Source organism: Lichenostomus cassidix, chromosome 25 (genome assembly GCF_008360975.1).
Source record: "Lichenostomus cassidix isolate B80296 chromosome 25, HeHo_3.0, whole genome shotgun sequence".
NCBI lineage: Eukaryota > Metazoa > Chordata > Aves > Passeriformes > Meliphagidae > Lichenostomus > Lichenostomus cassidix.
In genome coordinates, this window is record NC_139505.1 from 1,729,133 (window position 1) to 1,747,007 (window position 17,875).

Below are 17,875 nucleotides of genomic sequence, written 5' to 3' on the forward strand. Positions count from 1 at the left end.
ACTCCCAGCGGTTTCCCCACACTGTCCCCTGCCCCAGCGGTGTCCCCGCACTGTCCCCTTCCCCAGCCCGGCACAGCTCTCAGCAGTGTCCCCACACTGTCCCCTGTCCCAGCAGTGTCCCCGCACTGTCCCCTGCCCCAGCCCGGCCTTTCCCAGCTCTCGTTGTTTTCCAGCTGCTCTAACAATTAATCAGAGCCACTCCTGCGGGCTCGGGCAGCTCCCGAGGCTGTCCCCATCCCCCTGGAGGTGACACCTTTGCGTCATGCCCTGCTCCCTTCGCTCTGCCCCCGAGGGACACAGGTGGCACCGCGGGGACAAGGTGGCACTGGCAGGGTGGGGGTGGGGGAGAGCCCGTGGGGACCTTGTCACTGTCCCGGTGGATTTGGGGACAGGGCAAGGGACAACCTCTGTACCCAGCGTGGGGAGAGGAGACAAGGAGCCTGAAAAAATATTTCTGGCTAAAAATCATCTCTGGCTAAAAAACGTTTAATTAAAAATGCGATTAAAAATGGAAATGGAATCCCAAATCCGTGGGGGATCGGGGTGGGATTAGGGTTGGGATTTGGGATGGGATTGGGATGGGATCAGGAATGGGATCAGGAATGGGATCGGGGTTGGAATCAGGGTTAGGATCGGGGATGGGATTGGGATGGGATCAGGAATGGGATCGGGGATGAGATTGGGAATGGGATCAGGGTTGGGGTCAGGGATGGGATTGGGATGGGATCAGGAATGGGATCAGGAATGGGATCGGGGTTGGAATCAGGGTTAGGATCGGGGATGGGATTGGGATGGGATCAGGAATGGGATCGGGGATGAGATTGGGAATGGGATCAGGGTTGGGGTCAGGGATGGGATTGGGATGGGATCAGGAATGGGATCAGGAATGGGATCGGGGTTGGAATCAGGGTTAGGATCGGGGATGGGATTGGGATGGGATCAGGAATGGGATCGGGGATGAGATTGGGAATGGGATCAGGGTTGGGGTCAGGGATGGGATTGGGATGGGATCAGGAACAGGATCGGGGTTGGGATTGGGATGGGATCAGGGATGGGATCAGGGATGGGATCGGGAATGGGAATGGGATTGGGAATGGGATGGGGATCGGGATGGGATCAGGAATGGGATCAGCTCTGGCCCTGTGCTCCACCTGGGCACAGAACTCCTCGGGAATTCCGGTGGCTCTGCAGAGAAAAGAATTCCCCAGGATCCCAGTGGCTCTGGGACAGCTCCGGCTGGCTGGGGACACAGAAGGGACCTGGGAGGTGACCCAGGCTGGGACACCAGGACAGAGCCCAGGTGGGTGCCGGGCTGGGGACAGCGATGGTGGCATTGCCACCTGTCCCCGCAGGATGCTCATCCCAACCCACCCGGCTCTGCCGTGCCACACCCCAGCCTCCGTCCCGAGCACATTCTGGGGACAAAAATCTGCTTTTCGCGCTCTGTTTAACCCCCCTCATCCCTCCCAGACTCAAATTCGGGATCCAGGAATCCCGGAGGAGGAACCGGAGCAGCGCGGGGTGTCCTCCCCCCGAATCGCTGCACCCCGAGGTGAATCAGGTGCCACACTCCAACCTCCGTCCCGAGCACATTTTGGGGACAAAAATCTGCTTTTCGCGCTCTGTTTAACCCCCTTCAGCCCGGCCGGGCTGAGATTCGGGATGCTGGGATCCAGGAGGAGGAACCGGAGCAGCTCGGGGTGTCCTCCTCCCCCCGAATCGCTGCACCCCGAGGTGAGTCAGCCTGTGGTCGGCAGGAAATCACCGAAGCTCGCGGTGCCCCCGTTTCCCCGGCTGTAAAAATGCGGATAATGACACGGGGCCGCTCCGCCGAGGAGTTAATGAGCCGCGGGATTAATCAGGTTCCATGGTGACGCGGGCAGGGGTGGGAGAGGGAATTACCCAAATGCTGCTGCACTTTGAAGCTGTTCGGGGCCGCCGGGATTCGCTCATTACCGCCCGGGTGACACCTTTCATCCTCCCCGGTGAATAGCCGCGGATTCCTGCCCGATGAGCCCCGGGCAGCCGCATCACGGCTGAGGATTCCAGGACGCCGGCAAGAGTGGCCACAGCGAGCTCTAATAAAGCTAATGACAGTGGCCCCGTGTTTGGGGAGCTCGGGGATGTCCAGGGCTGGATTTTCAGGAATTCAGCCCGGGCGCAGTTCGCAGCAGCTGCGGGGGCAAATAAAAAGTGGGGAAACAACGTGAGAGGAGGGAGGTGGAGGTGGGGAGGGTGAGGTGGTTTTGAAAATGAGGTGGTCACGAAAATCTGAGCCGGTGACAAAACCGGAGCCGGTGACAAAAAACTGAGACAGTCCCAAAAACCTGAGCCGGTGACAAAACCTGAACTGACCCTAAAAATTTGAGGCAGTGACAAAAAACTGAGCCAGTGACAAAACCTGAGCCAGTGACAAAAACCTGAACCGGCCCTTAAAAACCTGAGCCAGTCCCAAAATCAGAACAAACCCCAAACACTGAATCAGCCCAAACAAACCTGAGCCAGTCCCAAAATCAGAACAAACCCCAAACACTGAATCAGCCCAAACAAACCTGAGCCAGTCCCAAAATCAGAACAAACCCCAAACACTGAATCAGCCCCAAACCCTGAATCAGCCCCTAAAACCTGAATTAGCCCAAAAAACTTGAATCAGTCCTAAAATCTGAATTAGCCTCCTAAGCTTCAACCAGCCACAAAGGCTGAACCAACCTCAAAATCTGAACAACCCCAAAAACCTAAATCAGCCCCAAAAACCTGAACCAGCCCCAAAAACCTGAACCAGCCCCAAAAACCTGAACCAGCCTCAAAAACCTGAGCCAGCCCCAAAGAATGAATCAGTTCCAAAATCTGAACCAGGCGAAAAACCTGAACCAGCCTCAAAACCTGAATTGGCCCCAAAAACTTCGACCAGTGACAAAAACTGAAACAACCCCAAAACCTGAATTAGCCTCAAAACTTGAATTGGCCCCAAAAACTTCAACCAGTGACAAAAACTGAAACAACCCCAAAACCTGAATTAGCCACAAAACCTGAACTGGTCCCAAAATCTGAATTGGCCCCAAACCCCTAAATCAATGCAAGAAAACGAAACCAGCCCCAAAACCAGAATCAGTGATAAAATCTGAATTGACCCCAAAAAGTGAATGAGCCCCAAAACCTGAACCAACCCCAAAATCTGAACAAAAGCCAAAATCTGAACCAAAGCCAAAATCTGAACCAAAGCCAAAATCTGAATCAACCTGAAAATCTGAACCAACCCCAAAATCTGAACTGGTCCCAAAATTTTAATTTGCCCCCAAAGCCTGAATCAGTTCAAGAAAACTAAACCAGCCCCAAAACCTGAATTGATCCCAAAAAGTGAATGAGCCCCAAAACCTGAACCAACCCCAAAATCTGAATCAACCCCAAACCTGAACCAAACCCAAAATCTGAATCAACCTCAAAATTTGAATCAGCCCCCAAACCTGAACCAACCCCAAAACCTGAACCAACCCCAAACTTGAACCAATCCCAAAATCTGAATCAACCCCAAATTCTGAATCAACCTCAAAACATGAACCAGTCCCAAAGCCTGAACCAGTGACAAACCCTGAATCAACCCCAAACCTTGAATCAACCTCAAACCTTGAATCAACCCCAAACCCTGAATCAGCCCCAAACCCTGAGCCAACCCTAAAAACTGAACCAACCCTAAAAACTGCACCAACCCTAAAAACTGAACCAACCCTAAAAACTGAACCAACCCTAAAAACTGCACCAACCCTAAAAACTGCGCCAAGCCCAAAGGCTGAACCAACCCCGAATCCTCCTCACCTTTTCCCTCTCCCCAAAACCCCAAACCTGACTCATCTGGGACACGTTTTAGGACACCGCAGAGCTTCCAAACAGGAAGCGAAGCCCAACGACTCCCAGGGACATTTTGGGAGGTCAAAACGAGGCTAAATGGGAGCAGGTTGGGGTAATGGCCCCATGCAGGGTGCTGCAGGGCCTTAATGAGGTGTTTTAATTAGGGCCGGGGATCCTAAAGTCCAGCTCGGCTCCTAAACCGTCCCTGGGCACAGGGGACACAGCTCTGCTGCCTCTCCCGGGGATTTTGGGATAAGTGAGGTGGAATTTTGGGTGGCAGGTGCTGCCAGCTCTGCCCAGATGGAGCTTTTTGTGGTTGTCGAGAAGGTTTTTTGGTGTTTTTTTGGGATTTGTTGGGTTTTGGGATTATTAAGTGTCAAATTCCAGGTGTTCCATGCTCGTCGCCCATCCCTGATCCCTGAGATTTTGGGACAGAGCAGTGACACGCCCAGATCCCTAAATCCCCGCAGGCACAGTCTCACATGAGTTCCCACAACAGATTTTTGGGGATGATTCCCATGATTTTGGGTTTGTCCCCCAGGGGTGGCAGCGCTGTGGGAGAGGTGGTGACATCCCGAAGATCATGGTGAGGCTGCCGGAGCTCAGAAACTGTGGGAAAGGAGGGAGTGAGAGACCCCAAAACCCCCAAAATCCCCCAAAACCCTCTAAAATCTCCCCAAAATCCCCCGCGGTCTGGGGTTGGTGTGGGAACAGTGGGGTTAGGGAACCGAGGAGCCTCAGCTGAAGCTCCAGCAGCCCCGTGGCCACCAGGAGTTGGGGACAGCTGGCCCTGTCCCCTGCCGGGAGCTGTCCCCTGTCCCTTTCCTGTGACCACCAGGAGCTGGCCCTGTCCCTTGCCTGTGGCCACCAGGAGCAGCAGGGAAAATCCTGATGGGACCAGCGCAGAGTGACCCCAAGTGGCCAGGACGGGCGGGGAGTGGCCGGATGGGGACCTGGGGACAGCTCCAGGACCTGGGGACAATTCAGCACTTGGGGACAAACCAGGCAAAAAACCTGAACCAGCCCCAAAATTCGAACCAGCCTCAAAACCTGAATTGGCCCCAAAAACTTCAACCAGTGACAAAAACTGAAACAACCCCAAAACCTGAACTAGCCACAAAACCTGAACCTTTCCAGGACTTGGGGACACCTCCAGGACCTGGGGACAGTTCCAGGACCTGGGGACAGCGAGGCCATCCCGCGGCAGCGCTGGGCAGCTCCCTGTGCAGCCTGAGTGCGGCTGTCCCTTTGCTGTCCCCAGAGTGCCACCTGCTGAAGGGACACGGGGCGGGGGAGGATTCCCAATCCCCGGAGTGCCTTCCCCGAGCCCATGTGGGGTTGCCCTGGAATTTTCTTTCCCGGGAATTCTGTTTCTCGGGAATTCTGTTTCTCGGGAATTATTTTTCCTTGGGATTCTGTTTTCTATGAATTCTTTTTCCTTGGGATTCTGCTTTCTGGGAATTTTGTTTCATTGGGATTCTGTTTTCTGGGAATTTTGTTTCCTTGGGATTCTGTTTCCAGTTTCAAATCCCGGTCCCAATCCCATGGCCGCACACTGTGCCGTTCTCTGGGGTTTTTCTACAGGCGATATTCCCAAATTTTGGCTCCTCTGGCTCCTCTCCAGTGTCTCTCCCACAGCCCAGCCCGGCAGGTCCCGGCGCTGCTTCCCAAATTTTGAGTGCAGCAGTGAAGGGTTTGGCGCCAAACCCCCGGAGGTGACAGCGCTGTCATTGTCCCCAGAGCCGGAAACTGCTGGCATTAATTAATCCCGGCAATCCAATTAGGAGATTTTTATCCAGGTGCCTCCGAGATAAGAGATCCCAAACCCGCCCGGGGCTCCTTGTCGGGGAACAGGGAGATGGGAGAGTTCCCAAACCTGCCGCCCCACGAGGCAAACCAGCTCCCCAAACCGGTTGGGAGTGGAGATAATCCCATTCCAGGCTCCTCTCCAAGCCTCTGGAAACCCCAAATGGGTTTGGCAAACCGTTCGGGGCAGGTTTATGGCGAGGGAAAACACGGCCGAGCCCTAAACCCGCCCTGCCCGGGAGAGAGCTGCGAGGAGCGGCGGAAGGGGAAGGAAAACCCAAATCGAGCCCTGCCAGAAAGTGTCCCCAACCCCGCGGGGACAGCGGCCCTGGGCTCTGCCGGGAGACCGCGGGGACAATGCGGGGACAGCGCAGGGACACAGCCGAGCTTTTCCTTCCAGCGCCGGGCAGAAGGAGCTGCAGCTCGCTGTTTGTCCCCTCTCGGAGACACCCGGCCGGGGCTCAGGGACCTGCGGCGGTGCCACCCTGTCCCCACAGGCATCCATCCCGCAGCTCTCGAGCCCCTCGGGCCGAGCTGGAGCCCCGAGAGCCCCGAGAGCCCCGGGACGGAGCCGCGGACAGCCTGAGGTGTCCCCCGAGCCCAGCCCAGCCCCGCCGCAGCCCTGCCCGGTGCCCCCCGGTGCCCAAAGCCCCGCAGCCGGCGCTCCCCGAGCGGCTCTGAGCCCCGCAGCTGCTGCGGAGCCTCGGCCGGGCTCAGCCCTGGGGCGGGCGGGGGGCGCCGGGAGGGAGGGAGCGGGAGGCTGGGGGAGAGCAGGGAGCCCGGCAGGAGCCGCCGGGCCTGCGGGAGCGGAGTGCTGGGCTCGGTCACCGGGGCAGGTGGCGCTGCCATGGCGCTGCGAGTGGCGCGACTGTCCCGGGCTGCGGCAGCGACGGTGGCCATGTGTCCGGAGCGGCTGGGACAGCGTGTCCGGAGCCACTGTGGCCATCCGGCCGGGATCACCCCCAGCCCCAGCACGGCCGCGGGGCAGAGCCGCTGCTCGCTGTTGCCACTCTTGTCCCCAGGATAGAGCCCCTGGCTGTGTCCCCCAGGACAGAACCTGTCACCCCCCGGGTGACTCTGAGCACAAACAGCCTCTTCCTTCTGCTGCAGGAAAGGGAAAGTGAGAGTGTTGGGGGCACAGCCGGACACCCCCATCCCCCACAGCCCCCCAACCCTCCCTGAACTCCCTTCTCCCCCTCCTCAGGGTCACCCAAACCCGATCCCTGCTCAGGAGCTCCCCGGGATCGCCGAGCCGGGAATTGGGGCAGTGCGGAATTGAGGGGAAAAGGGAAGAAATGGAACTAAAGAGAGGGAAAAGCCCCTGGGTGGGGAAGAGGGGGAAGCACAGAGGCAGAGCTGCCCGGAATCCCCCCGGAGTGACCCCCAGGCCATGAGGAGCCCGAGGGGCTGTGCTGGGCCCTGGGTCACCCCAACATCTGAGGCACCCAGTGCAGGAGCTGTGACCCACATGCCCACCCAGCCACTGCCCATCCCTGGCACCCCCATTGCCCTGCGAACCCAACCATGGCACCCCCATTCCCTATGTCCCCCCAGCCTGGCACTGCCATTGCCCAGGGTCTCCATGGCCCAGGACCCCCATTGCCGAGGAGCCCCCTCCCCTTGATTCCATCCCCTGCACCCTCCCTTCCCCCAGGACCCCCATTGCTCTGGGACCTCAATCTTTGGCTCCCCTGAGCTCCTGTGTCCCAAATCGTCGAATTCCCGTTTCCCACCATGTCCCCAGCCTGTCCCACCATGTCCCTGCCATGTCCCCGCCCTGGCCCCAGCTTGTGGCCAGCCTGTCCCCTCCCTGCCCCCACCATGTGTCAAACACGCCCGAGCGCGAGATGTGACCTCGCTTCCTTCCCCTTCGGCCCAAGAGCCACCAACAGGGACAGGTGGCCCCGGCAGTGTGTGACAGCCAGCCCGGATGGCCGGGGACAGCGGGATGGCCGGGAAGGTGGCACTGCTGCTGTGGGGTGAGTGCCCTGGGCACAGGGGTGACAGCCCAGGGATGGCCCTGGTGAGGCAGAGAGCGGTGGGGAGGGGGCACAGGGGGCTGCGGGGTCCCCTGAGGTCCCCAATGCCAGCAGAGCCAGTCCGTGGGGGTGACCAGGGTTGTGGGGTGGCCTTGGGGACAGGAGAGAGGGGACAGAAAGGTGGGGACAGTAATGGGGGACGCGGGTGTGGGGAGGGACCATGGGGCTGGGGCGGGTGTGGGGACAGGGGCAGGGACACAGGGCTTCAGGGACAGGGACAGGGGGACAAGGGGACAATGACCATCGGGATGGGATATGGGAACAGGTGCTGTGCGGCTGGTGGGGGTTACCTGTGCCAGCACGGGGTGGCCGCAGTGTCCCCATCCCTGAGACATCCGTGCCACTCTGGTGTACTCATGGGGACACATTGGGGACAATGCCACGCTACATCTCCTGCGTGTCGCTGTCCCCGAGGTGCCACCCCACCCCGCCCTGTCCCTTCTCCCTTCCAGCCCAGACCCTCAGCCTCGCTGGTGAGTCCCCAAGGGATGCCATGTCCCTGCCCTGCTGTCCCCAGCCCTGTGCTGGCCCTGGCAGGCTGGTGTCCCCTGGTGTCCCCTGTCACCAGCAGGTGCTCAGACCACCCAGCTCCTGGTGAATCCCCCCTGGACACCGCCGGTGCTGTGGGACAGTGACACTGAGCTGCCAGGACTCGGGGACATCCGGTGACACCACGTGGTACAAGGATGGGTGGATCTCGTGGCAGAAGGGAGGCGACCATTTCACTGTCGCCGAGAGTGGCACCTACGAGTGTGACAGACCCGGCACGGGGCGCAGTCCCCCCCTGAGCGTGTTAGATGGTGAGGGAGTTTGGTGTCCCCAGGCTGTCACCCGCGGGGACCCCGAGGGCTCTGGGTGAGCTCTGCTGCCTGGGTCACCCCCTGGTGTGACCAGAGCCTGTCCCCTGCACGGGGACATCCCAGAGCATCCCAGTGCCATGGGACCCTGCTGGAACTGGGGACCCCTGGGGTGCTGGAGGTGACAGAGTGGGGGGTCTGGTTGCCATCGGGACATCCCGGCGTGATGTGTCCCCACTTGTCCCCAGAGCCGTTGGTGCTGCAGGTGCCAGCGCGGCCGCTGGTGGAGGGGGACACGGTGACACTGCGCTGTCGGGGCTGGCAGAACTCCCCTGTCACCTCGGTGTCCTTCTACCGCGAGAAGGAGGAACGGAGAAGGTCTGGCCATGGGACCGAGCTGTCCCTGTCCCCCCTGCAGCTGAACCACAGCGGCAGCTATCGCTGCAAGGGCAGGGTGAGCTTCGGAACGTCACTGTGGGCGGAGTCAGAGCCGGTGACAGTGACAGTGCACGGTGAGCACCGCAAAGCCCCGACAGCCCCACAGCCTGTCCCCAGCACACTCGCGATCATCATCCTCACTCCCATCTCCTTCCCAGAGCTCTTCCCGGTACCGGTGCTGGAGCTGGAGGGTCCCCCAAGCCCACCGAGGGGTCCCCCCTGAATCTCAGCTGCCTCAGCACCCCCAGCCCCCTGCGGCCCCGAGCCCCCCTCCTGCACCTCTTCTACCGGGACGGGCAGTTGCTGGGGGGCCCGCAGGGGTCCCCGCAGCTCCTGCTGCCCGCCGTGGGGGTCTCCCACTCGGGCAGTTACAGCTGCGAGGTGCGCTCCGAGGGGGGGCCGTGCGGAAGAGCAGCGCCCGGCTCCGCGTCACGGTGCGCAGTGAGTGCGGGGATGGGCACGGCAACCCCACAGCCTCCCCGGGTACCCCAGACACTACTGGGGACACCCAGCCAGATTGCAGGTCCCTCCAGGGTCCCCAGGTCGCATCAGCCCGGCCGGCATCCGCTCACCCCCTGCATCCCTCCCCATGTCTCCCCTCCCTGAATCTCCCAACGTTCCCTTGCTCACCCACTCGGCTCTCCTCCATCCTCTCCTACGTCTCCTCGCTCCGCTCCTCATGTCCCCAACCCCTCCTCATGTCCCCATCACACCTATGTCCCCCACAGGGCTCTCACTCTGGGAAGTGTCCCTGTCGGTACAGCCTCCCGGGGGACAGGTGGCACTGGGTGACCGGCTGGTGCTGAGCTGTTTGATGGCAACGGGGACAGGTCCTCTGTCCTTCTCCTGGCACCGGGAGGGCTCGGGGACACCGCTGGGCACTGGCCCTAAGCTGGAGCTGCTCAGCGTTGGCGTGAATGACAGTGGCCACTACCGGTGCCGGGCTAGCGACGGGGACAGCGTGGCCGAGAGTCCCACACTGAATGTCACTGTCTTGGGTGAGCGACACCCCCGGGCTGGGGGTGACCCCACCCCTGAAATCATCATTCCCACGCATCCCCTCCCCCCACACCTGATGCCAGCCCCTCCCCCAGCCTCAGCCCCGTCTCTGTCCCCGCAGTGCCCGTGGCCAATGCCACCATCACCCCTGGCCCCCCGGCACTCCAGGTGCACACAGGTGACAACGTGACCCTGCGCTGCTCGGTGCAGGTGGGCTCAGCACCTGTCACCTTCACCTGGCTGCGCGACGGGCGGGAGGTGGCCCAGGGTCCCCTGCTGGAGCTTGGGGACATCGATGTGGGACATTCTGGCACCTACCAGTGCGTGGCCACCAACCAGCTGGATGAGCACCGTGTGTTCTGGGCGCTCAGCCCAGAGCTGGCCCTGGAGGTGACACCGCGGGGACACTGGGGAACAGGTGGGGTCATATGGGGTCACTGGGGGTGAAGACTCCTGAGGTGAGTGGTGACCCTCATGACCCATCTGTCCCCAGCAGTGGCTGTGAATGTCGGCAGGACCCTCCTGTACCTGGTGCTGCTCCTGGCTGTCATCGGGGGCTGTCACTGGTGGCACCGCCCGGGTGGGTGACAATGGGGGGGCCATGGGGGTCCTGGAGTGAGTTGGGGTTTCCCCTCCCTGCCGGGCTTGGGGCTCTGGGGCTCAGGGGGGTCGGGAGCACTGGGGACACTGCAGTCGTGCAGAACTTCATGGGGTTCAGGTGTTCCTGGGGTCCAGGGAGGAATCAGTGTCCTGTGGGAATCGGGGCTGCAGTGGGGATTTGGGGTCCCGTTGGTGGTTGGAGCTCCCGAGGTGCCAGGAAGGTTCAGGGGTCTCGGGGACCCCACAGTCACCTCCTCCCCTTTTCCCTGCAGCCCCCAGGAAGTGCCAGGACAGGTGAGGGGGGCTCCGGCCATGACTGCCCTTTCCCCTCTCCCCAGAGCCCCTCAGACACCCCTGATCCCCGCAGGGCCCCCCGGAGCCCCCGGAGGAGGGGGAGGTGCTGGACACCCCCATGGAGGGCACCGAGAGGGCAGGGGGTGAGTACGGGAGGGGACAGGGACAGGGACAGGGACAGGGACAGGGACAGGGACAGGGACAGCGACAGCGACAGCGGTAAGGGCAGGTCACCCAAGTCTGTCCACCCCACGAGGGTCCCCACAACCGCTGTCTCTCGCAGGGTCCCCAGGGCGTTCCCCCGGCACTGTCCCCCCTCGGGATCCACAAGTGACCAAGGCGGAGCTGTCGGGACCCTGCGAGGGACAGCAGGACCCGAGTGCCACCTACGAGAATGTGCTGTGACACTGGGGAGACTGAGGGACACTGGCGGCACTGAGGGACATCGAGTCTCCCCAGGGGTCACTTCTTCCTCTCCACAGCACCCCCAGCGCTCCCCATTCCCATCCCACTGCCAGGGGGGCACAGGACCCTTTTCCCTCTGATTGCACTCCAAGCGCAGCTTTTTGATTAAAGCGGCAGAAATGGGTTTGTTTGTTCAGCTCTGTCTGTGCAGCTCGGGAAGGAGGAGGGTCCAGGTCAGGTTGTGAGCAGATCCTTGTGGGAGTTGCAGGATTTTTGGGGCTCTAAGAGTCCCCTGGGGAGGGTGACAAAATGATCAGTTGGGGCATTTCCGGGTGGAATCAAATGGGATCAATTGGGTTCTCTCGCAGCTGTCCCCGCAGAGGGGAAGGAGCTGCCGCTCGCTGTTTGTCCCCTCTCGGTGACACCCGGCAGGGGCTCAGGGACCTGCGGCGGTGCCACCCTGTCTCCATCATCATCGATCCGCAGCTGCCGAGCCCCTCGGGTCGAGCTGGAGCCCCGAGAGCCCCGAGAGAGACAAAACCCCTGGCTGTGTCCCCCAGGACAGAACCTGTCACCCCCCGGGTGACTCTGAGCACAAACAGCCTCTTCCTTCTGCTGCAGGAAAGGGAAAGTGAAAGTGTTGGGGGCACAGCCGGACACCCCCATCCCCCACAGCCCCCCAACCCTCCCTGAACTCCCTTCTCCCCCTCCTTAGGGTCACCCAAACCCGATCCCTGCTCGGGAGCTCCCCGGGATCGCCGAGCCGGGAATTGGGGCAGTTCGGAATTGAGGGGAAAAGGGAAGAAATGGAACTAAAGAGAGGGAAAAGCCCCTGGGAGGGGAAGAGGGGGAAGCACAGAGGCAGAGCTGCCCGGAATCCCCCCGGAGTGACCCCCAGGCCATGAGGAGCCCGAGGGGCTGTGCTGGGCCCTGGGTCACCCCAACATCTGAGGCACCCAGTGCAGGAGCTGTGACCCACATGCCCACCCAGCCACTGCCCATCCCTGGCACCCCCATTGCCCTGGGAACCCAACCATGGCACCCCCATTCCCTATGTCCCCCCAGCCTGGCACTGCCATTGCCCAGGGTCTCCATGGCCCAGGACCCCCATTGCCGAGGAGCCCCCTCCCCTTGATTCCATCCCCTGCACCCTCCCTTCCCCCAGGACCCCCATTGCTCTGGGACCTCAATCTTTGCCTCTCCTGAGCTCCTGTGTCCCACCATGTCCCCAGCCTGTCCCACCATGTCCCTGCCATGTCACCGCCCTGCCCCCAGCTTGTGGCCAGCCTGTCCCCTCCCTGCCCCCACCAGGTGTGAATCGCGCCCGAGCGCGAGATGTGACCTCGCTTCCTTCCCCTTCGGCCCAAGAGCCACCAACAGGGACAGGTGGCCCCGGCAGTGTGTGACAGCCAGCCCGGGTGGCCGGGGACAGCGGGATGGCCGGGAAGGTGGCACTGCTGCTGTGGGGTGAGTGCCCTGGGCACAGGGGTGACAGCCCAGGGATGGCCCTGGGGAGGCAGAGAGCGGTGGGGAGGGGGCACAGGGGGCTGCGGGGTCCCCTGAGGTCCCCAATGCCAGCAGAGCCAGTCCGTGGGGGTGACCAGGGTTGTGGGGTGGCCGTGGGGACAGGAGAGAGGGGACAGAAAGGTGGGGACAGTAATGGGGGACACGGGTGTGGGGAGGGATCATGGGGCTGGTCGGATGTGTGGAGAGGGGCAGGGACACAGGGCTGCAGGGACAGGGACAAGGGGACAGGGGGACAAGGGGACAAGGACCGTCGGGATGGTATATGGGGCGAGGTTCTGTGGGGCTGATGGGGGTGACCTGTGCCAGCACGGGGTGGCCACACTGTCCCCATCCCCGAGCACTCCGTGCCACTGTGGTGTCCCCAAGGGGACAGTTTGGGGACAGCCGCCTAAAGTTGTCCTCTGGGTGCCATCCTCCCCGAGGTGCCACCCTTGCTCAGACCCTGTCCTTTCTCCTTTCCAGCCCAGACCCTCAGCCTCGCTGGTGAGTCCCCAAGGGATGCCATGTCCCTGCCCTGTTGTCCCCAGCCCTGTGCTGGCCCTGGCAGTCTGGTGTCCCCTGTCACCCGCAGGTGCTAAGACCACCCAGCTCCTCGTGGATCCCCCCTGGACGCCAGCGGTGCTGTGGGACAGAGTGACACTGACGTGCCAGGGCTCGGGGACATCCGGTGACACCACCTGGTACAAGGATGGGTGGATCTCGTGGCAGAAGGGAGGCGACCATTTCACTGTCGACGAGAGTGGCACCTACGAGTGTGACAGACCCGGCACGGGGCGCAGCCCCTCCGTGAGCGTCTTAGATGGTGAGGGAGTTTGGTGTCCCCAGCCTGTCACCCGCGGGGACACCGAGGGCTCTGGGTGAGCTCTGCTGCCTGGGTCACCCCCTGGTGTGACCAGAGCCTGTCCCCTGCACGGGGACATCCCAGAGCATCCCAGTGCCATGGGAACCTGTTGGAATTGGGGACCCCCTGATGCTCTGTGTGTGACACAGTGTGGTGATCCTGGTGCCATCGGGACATGCCGGTGTGATGTGTCCCCACTTGTCCCCAGAGTCTTTGGTGCTGCAGGTGCCAGCGCGGCCGCTGCTGGAGGGGGACACGGTGACACTGCGCTGTCGGGGCTGGCAGGACAATCCTGTCACCTCGGTGTCCTTCTACCGCGAGGAGGAGGAACTGAGAAGGTCTGGCCATGGGACCGAGCTGTCCCTGTCCCCCCTGCAGCTGAACCACAGCGGCAGCTATCGCTGCAAGGGCAGGGTGAGCTTCGAAACGTCACTGTGGGCGGAGTCAGAGCCGGTGACAGTGACAGTGCACGGTGAGCACCGCAAAACCCCGACAGCCCCACAGCCTGTCCCCAGCGGCCTTGGGGTCACTGTCCCCATCTCCCATCACTGCCTGGGGACACCCATCCTTTCCCGACAGCCTCCCGGGTCACCCAGCCCTGTTGGAGGTCCCTCCAGTGTCCCCAGGTCACACCACCCCTGTCTGCATCCCCTCACCCCCTGCATCCCCTGCAGCTCTCCCCTCCCTGAATCTCCCATCGCTCCCTTTCTCACCCACTCGGCTCTCCTCCATCCTCTCCTACAACTCCTCTCCCTCCCCTCCTCATGTCCCCATCACACCCATGTCCCCCCACAGGGATCCCAATCTCAGGAGTGTCCCTGTCAGCACAGCCCCCCGGGGGACAGGTGGCACTGGGTGACCGGCTGGTGCTGAGCTGTGCGGTGGCCGCGGGGACAGGTCCCCTGTCCTTCTCCTGGCACCGGGAGGGCTCGGGGACACTGCTGGCCACTGGCCCTCAGCTGGAGCTGAACAGCGTTGGCGACAATGACAGTGGCCGCTACCGGTGCCGAGTCAGCAATGGGGACAGTGTGGCTGAGAGTGACCCATTGATTGTCACCGTCCTGGGTGAGAGTGACCCTCGGGCTGGGGGTGACCCCAAACTCGGCATCCCCAATCCCACCCATCCCATCCTCATTGCCCACAGCTGCTGCAGCTCCCTCAGCCCCGTCTCTGTCCCCGCAGTGCCCGTGGCCAATGCCACCATCACCCCTGGCCCCCCGGCACTCCAGGTGCACACAGGTGACAACGTGACCCTGCGCTGCTCGGTGCAGGTGGGCTCAGCACCTGTCACCTTCACCTGGCTGCACGACGGGCGGGAGGTGGCCCAGGGTCGCGACCTGGAGCTTGGGGACATCGATGTGGGACATTCTGGCACCTACCAGTGCGTGGCCACCAACCAGCTGGATGAGCACCGTGTGTTCCGGGCGCTCAGCGCAGAGCTGGCCCTGGAGGTGACACCGCGGGGACACTGGGGCACAGGTGGGGTCACACGGGGTCAGTGGGGGTGCAGGACCCTTGGGGTTCTTGGTGACCCCATTGTGTCCCTCTCTGTCCCCAGCAGTGGCCGCAGGGGTCGGTGGTTCCCTGTTGCTCCTGGTTCTGCTCCTGGCTGTCATCCTGGGCTGGCGCCGGTGGCACCGCACGGGTGGGTGACACTGGGGGTCCCGGGGAGGGGTGGGAAGCCCCCCAGAGTGGGGGAGCGATGGTGTGACACCCACAGCCCCTGGGTTGGGGTGGAGCTGAACCCCCAGTGTCCCTATTGGTGTCCTGTGGGGTTTGGGGCAGCGTTGGGATTTTGGGGTTTTTTCGGGGGTCCTGCGGGAATTGGGAGGTTTCCCCTCCCTGCCGGGCTTGGGGCTCTGGGGGCTCAGGCGGTCCGGAGCTTTGGGGTGGTTCAGGGGTGCTCGGGGGTCCCGGGGGCAGTCAGGGGTCCTGGGAGGTTTCAGTGGCCTCAGGGACCTCACAGTCACCTCTCCTCTTTCCCTTGCAGCCGCCAGGAAGCCCCAGGACACGTGAGTGGGGGGCTGCAGCCATGACCCCCTTTTACCCCACCCCAAACCCCCCCGGCCCTACAGACACCCCCTTGTCCCCGCAGGGTCCCCTCGGCCCCCCCGGAGGATGGGGAGGTGCTTTACAGCCAGGTCGTGAGCAGCGCGAGGGCAGAGGGTGAGTCTGGGTGTTGGGGACAGGGACAGCGACAGCGACAGCGACAGGGACAGGTCACCCACGGGTGTCACCTCCCCCAACCACTGTCTCTCGCAGGGCCACCCCGTGCCACATCCCCCCAGGTGACCTACGCAGAGCTGCCGGGACCCCGCGGGCGACAGCAGGACTCCGGTGACATCTATGAAAATGTGCTGTGACACTGGGGACACTGGGGGCACTGGGAGGCACTGGCGGCCCAGGGGCAGTGGGGACACTGGGGACACTGGGAGCAGTGGCGGCACAGGGGCAGTGGGGACACTGGGGACACTGGGGACACTGGGGACACTGGAGGCACAGGGGTGTCACAGAATGGTTACAGAATCTCGGCCATGACTCTCTGGAACCCTGAATGTTGTGCGAGCAGAACCAGGAGCAGCCTAAGGAAGCCTTTCAGGCCAACTAGGCTGCAGCAGCAAGACAAATGTAAGTCGTGCAGACAGGATAAGAGCAAGTTGTGCAGACAGGACAGGAGCCCAGGGACAGACCTTGGGGCTTTTGGGGGGAAAACAGTGGGAAGTACCGGTGGGAACTTGGAGTTGAAAGGAATGCAGAGTATCCTAAAATAGCAACAGTGGAATTTGAATTGTATCTTTTGTATTTAGGCAATGAAATAGTGCCTAAGCAATTGTAACAATATATAAACCACGCTCGCCCTGAAATAAACGGGAAAGCCTGAAAATCACTCATACTGGGTCTGTGGTCTCGTCTTTCCCCTCGTCGCAAATGGTGAGCCCGAAGTGATTCTAGACCCTCCAGGAGCTCTTGACTCGGCGGAGGGGACATTGTAAAAGTCTCGACTCGGTGTGACGAGAACGAGGAAGCCCCGGCAAGCAGCAAGCCGGGCAGCCGGGGATCGCGGCATACTTGCGACCCGAAGCTTGATCCGTCCCAGGGGGGAGGATCGCCGCCCGTTGGAGCTACACTCTGGAAAGGCTGCTATCGGCGACTGCGGGACTGCAGCGACCGAGGTGTTGTCACCAGCTGGACCGAAATGGAAATAGAGGTAGCCCTAAAACTTATAACAATGCTTTTTAGAAAAGCGGAAAATTAGCAAGACTAACTGCCGTAAGAAAAGCCAGAGAATTTTTGTTGATCCTGATCCAGTATTTGACTGTTTGTTTTATGAATTGCTAGACGCGAGCAGAGCCATAAGACTTGCAGCAGCACAGAAAACTTGCACCGCAATATTCTTGCCGAGCAAGAAGAGAAAACAAAAGAAAAAAGCACTAGATAAAGTTACTCCCTACATTAATAAGCACAGCTCCCCTGACAGAGTGGCGAGGGGTCAGTGTGTGCCACAGAGTCCAGCGCCGCACGCCCGCTCCGCCCCACCGCCGCCCAGACAAACCGCAGACAAAGAACGGCAGCTTCTGCCGGATCAGAGCCACCGCCCGCAGAGCCGAGACGCGCCGCGGCGGCGGAGAGAGCTCCGAGCAGCCGCGCCGCCCGGGAACAGCCCCGCCGTGCGCCGTGCGGACTGCGCGACCCGAGAGCGAAACAGAAGTTACTCCGACCTCGGTTTCCTGTCAGCTGAAGCAGAAGGCAGAAGTCGCACAAGGCACCCCGATGGGCGATGCCGCTGGCTGTCCATGCCTCTTTCACCGCCTCCTGCTCGCTGAAACCATCACCAGCCCGAGACCGGGACCGCCCTGCCGCGAGTGATGCAAGCAAGCGCCAGCTGTGCCACGAGAGATCCTTTCCAAAGCTCCAAAAATCAATTCGTGAATGCATTTTCAAAGTACCCTGCTAATTAGTGCAACTAAGTTATAATTTAAACTTGTTTCCAGCGTTTATGAATAATAACACCTTAATGACTAAAACCTTGAACAAAAGCTAAATTCCTGGCTAAAGCAGTATTAAAAGTGTTTATTTTAAGTATACCTTAACAAAGTTAATTTTTGAACTATCTCCTCAAAGCATCAGTTATCATTATGTGCATAATATCTTAGTTTGTAAACCAACTCGGTATCTTAGACAAATTCAGTAAAACCCTTTTAAAATATTTAGAGTGAATATTAGCTGGGTGGTCTGAGCACCTGAGGGTGACAGGGGACACCAGGGGACACCAGCCTGCCAGG

General features: G+C 61.1%; 2 protein-coding genes and 1 long non-coding RNA gene across 3 annotated transcripts; all 3 read left to right on the top strand.

Annotated features, from left to right (window-relative positions):
* Positions 1–262: 262 nt before the first annotated feature.
* On the top strand, positions 263–15,992 carry LOC146427206 (Fc receptor-like protein 2). The gene is made up of 12 exons (XM_085082203.1): positions 263–333; positions 1,471–1,561; positions 1,641–1,734; positions 8,324–8,491; positions 8,737–9,000; positions 9,128–9,367; positions 14,388–14,657; positions 14,775–15,071; positions 15,151–15,237; positions 15,583–15,604; positions 15,688–15,758; positions 15,855–15,992. The coding sequence occupies exons 1-12, from the start codon at positions 263–265 to the stop codon at positions 15,953–15,955; spliced, it is 1,776 nt and encodes a 591-aa protein (XP_084938329.1). The 3' UTR covers positions 15,956–15,992.
* On the top strand, positions 9,524–10,372 carry LOC146427207 (Fc receptor-like protein 2). The gene is made up of 2 exons (XM_085082176.1): positions 9,524–9,924; positions 10,047–10,372. The coding sequence occupies exons 1-2, from the start codon at positions 9,606–9,608 to the stop codon at positions 10,370–10,372; spliced, it is 645 nt and encodes a 214-aa protein (XP_084938302.1). The 5' UTR covers positions 9,524–9,605.
* Positions 10,835–11,408, top strand: LOC146427208 (uncharacterized). Its single transcript, XR_014856529.1, has 2 exons — positions 10,835–10,962; positions 11,103–11,408. It is a non-coding gene; the product is annotated as an uncharacterized LOC146427208 (long non-coding RNA).
* Positions 15,993–17,875: the final 1,883 nt, after the last annotated feature.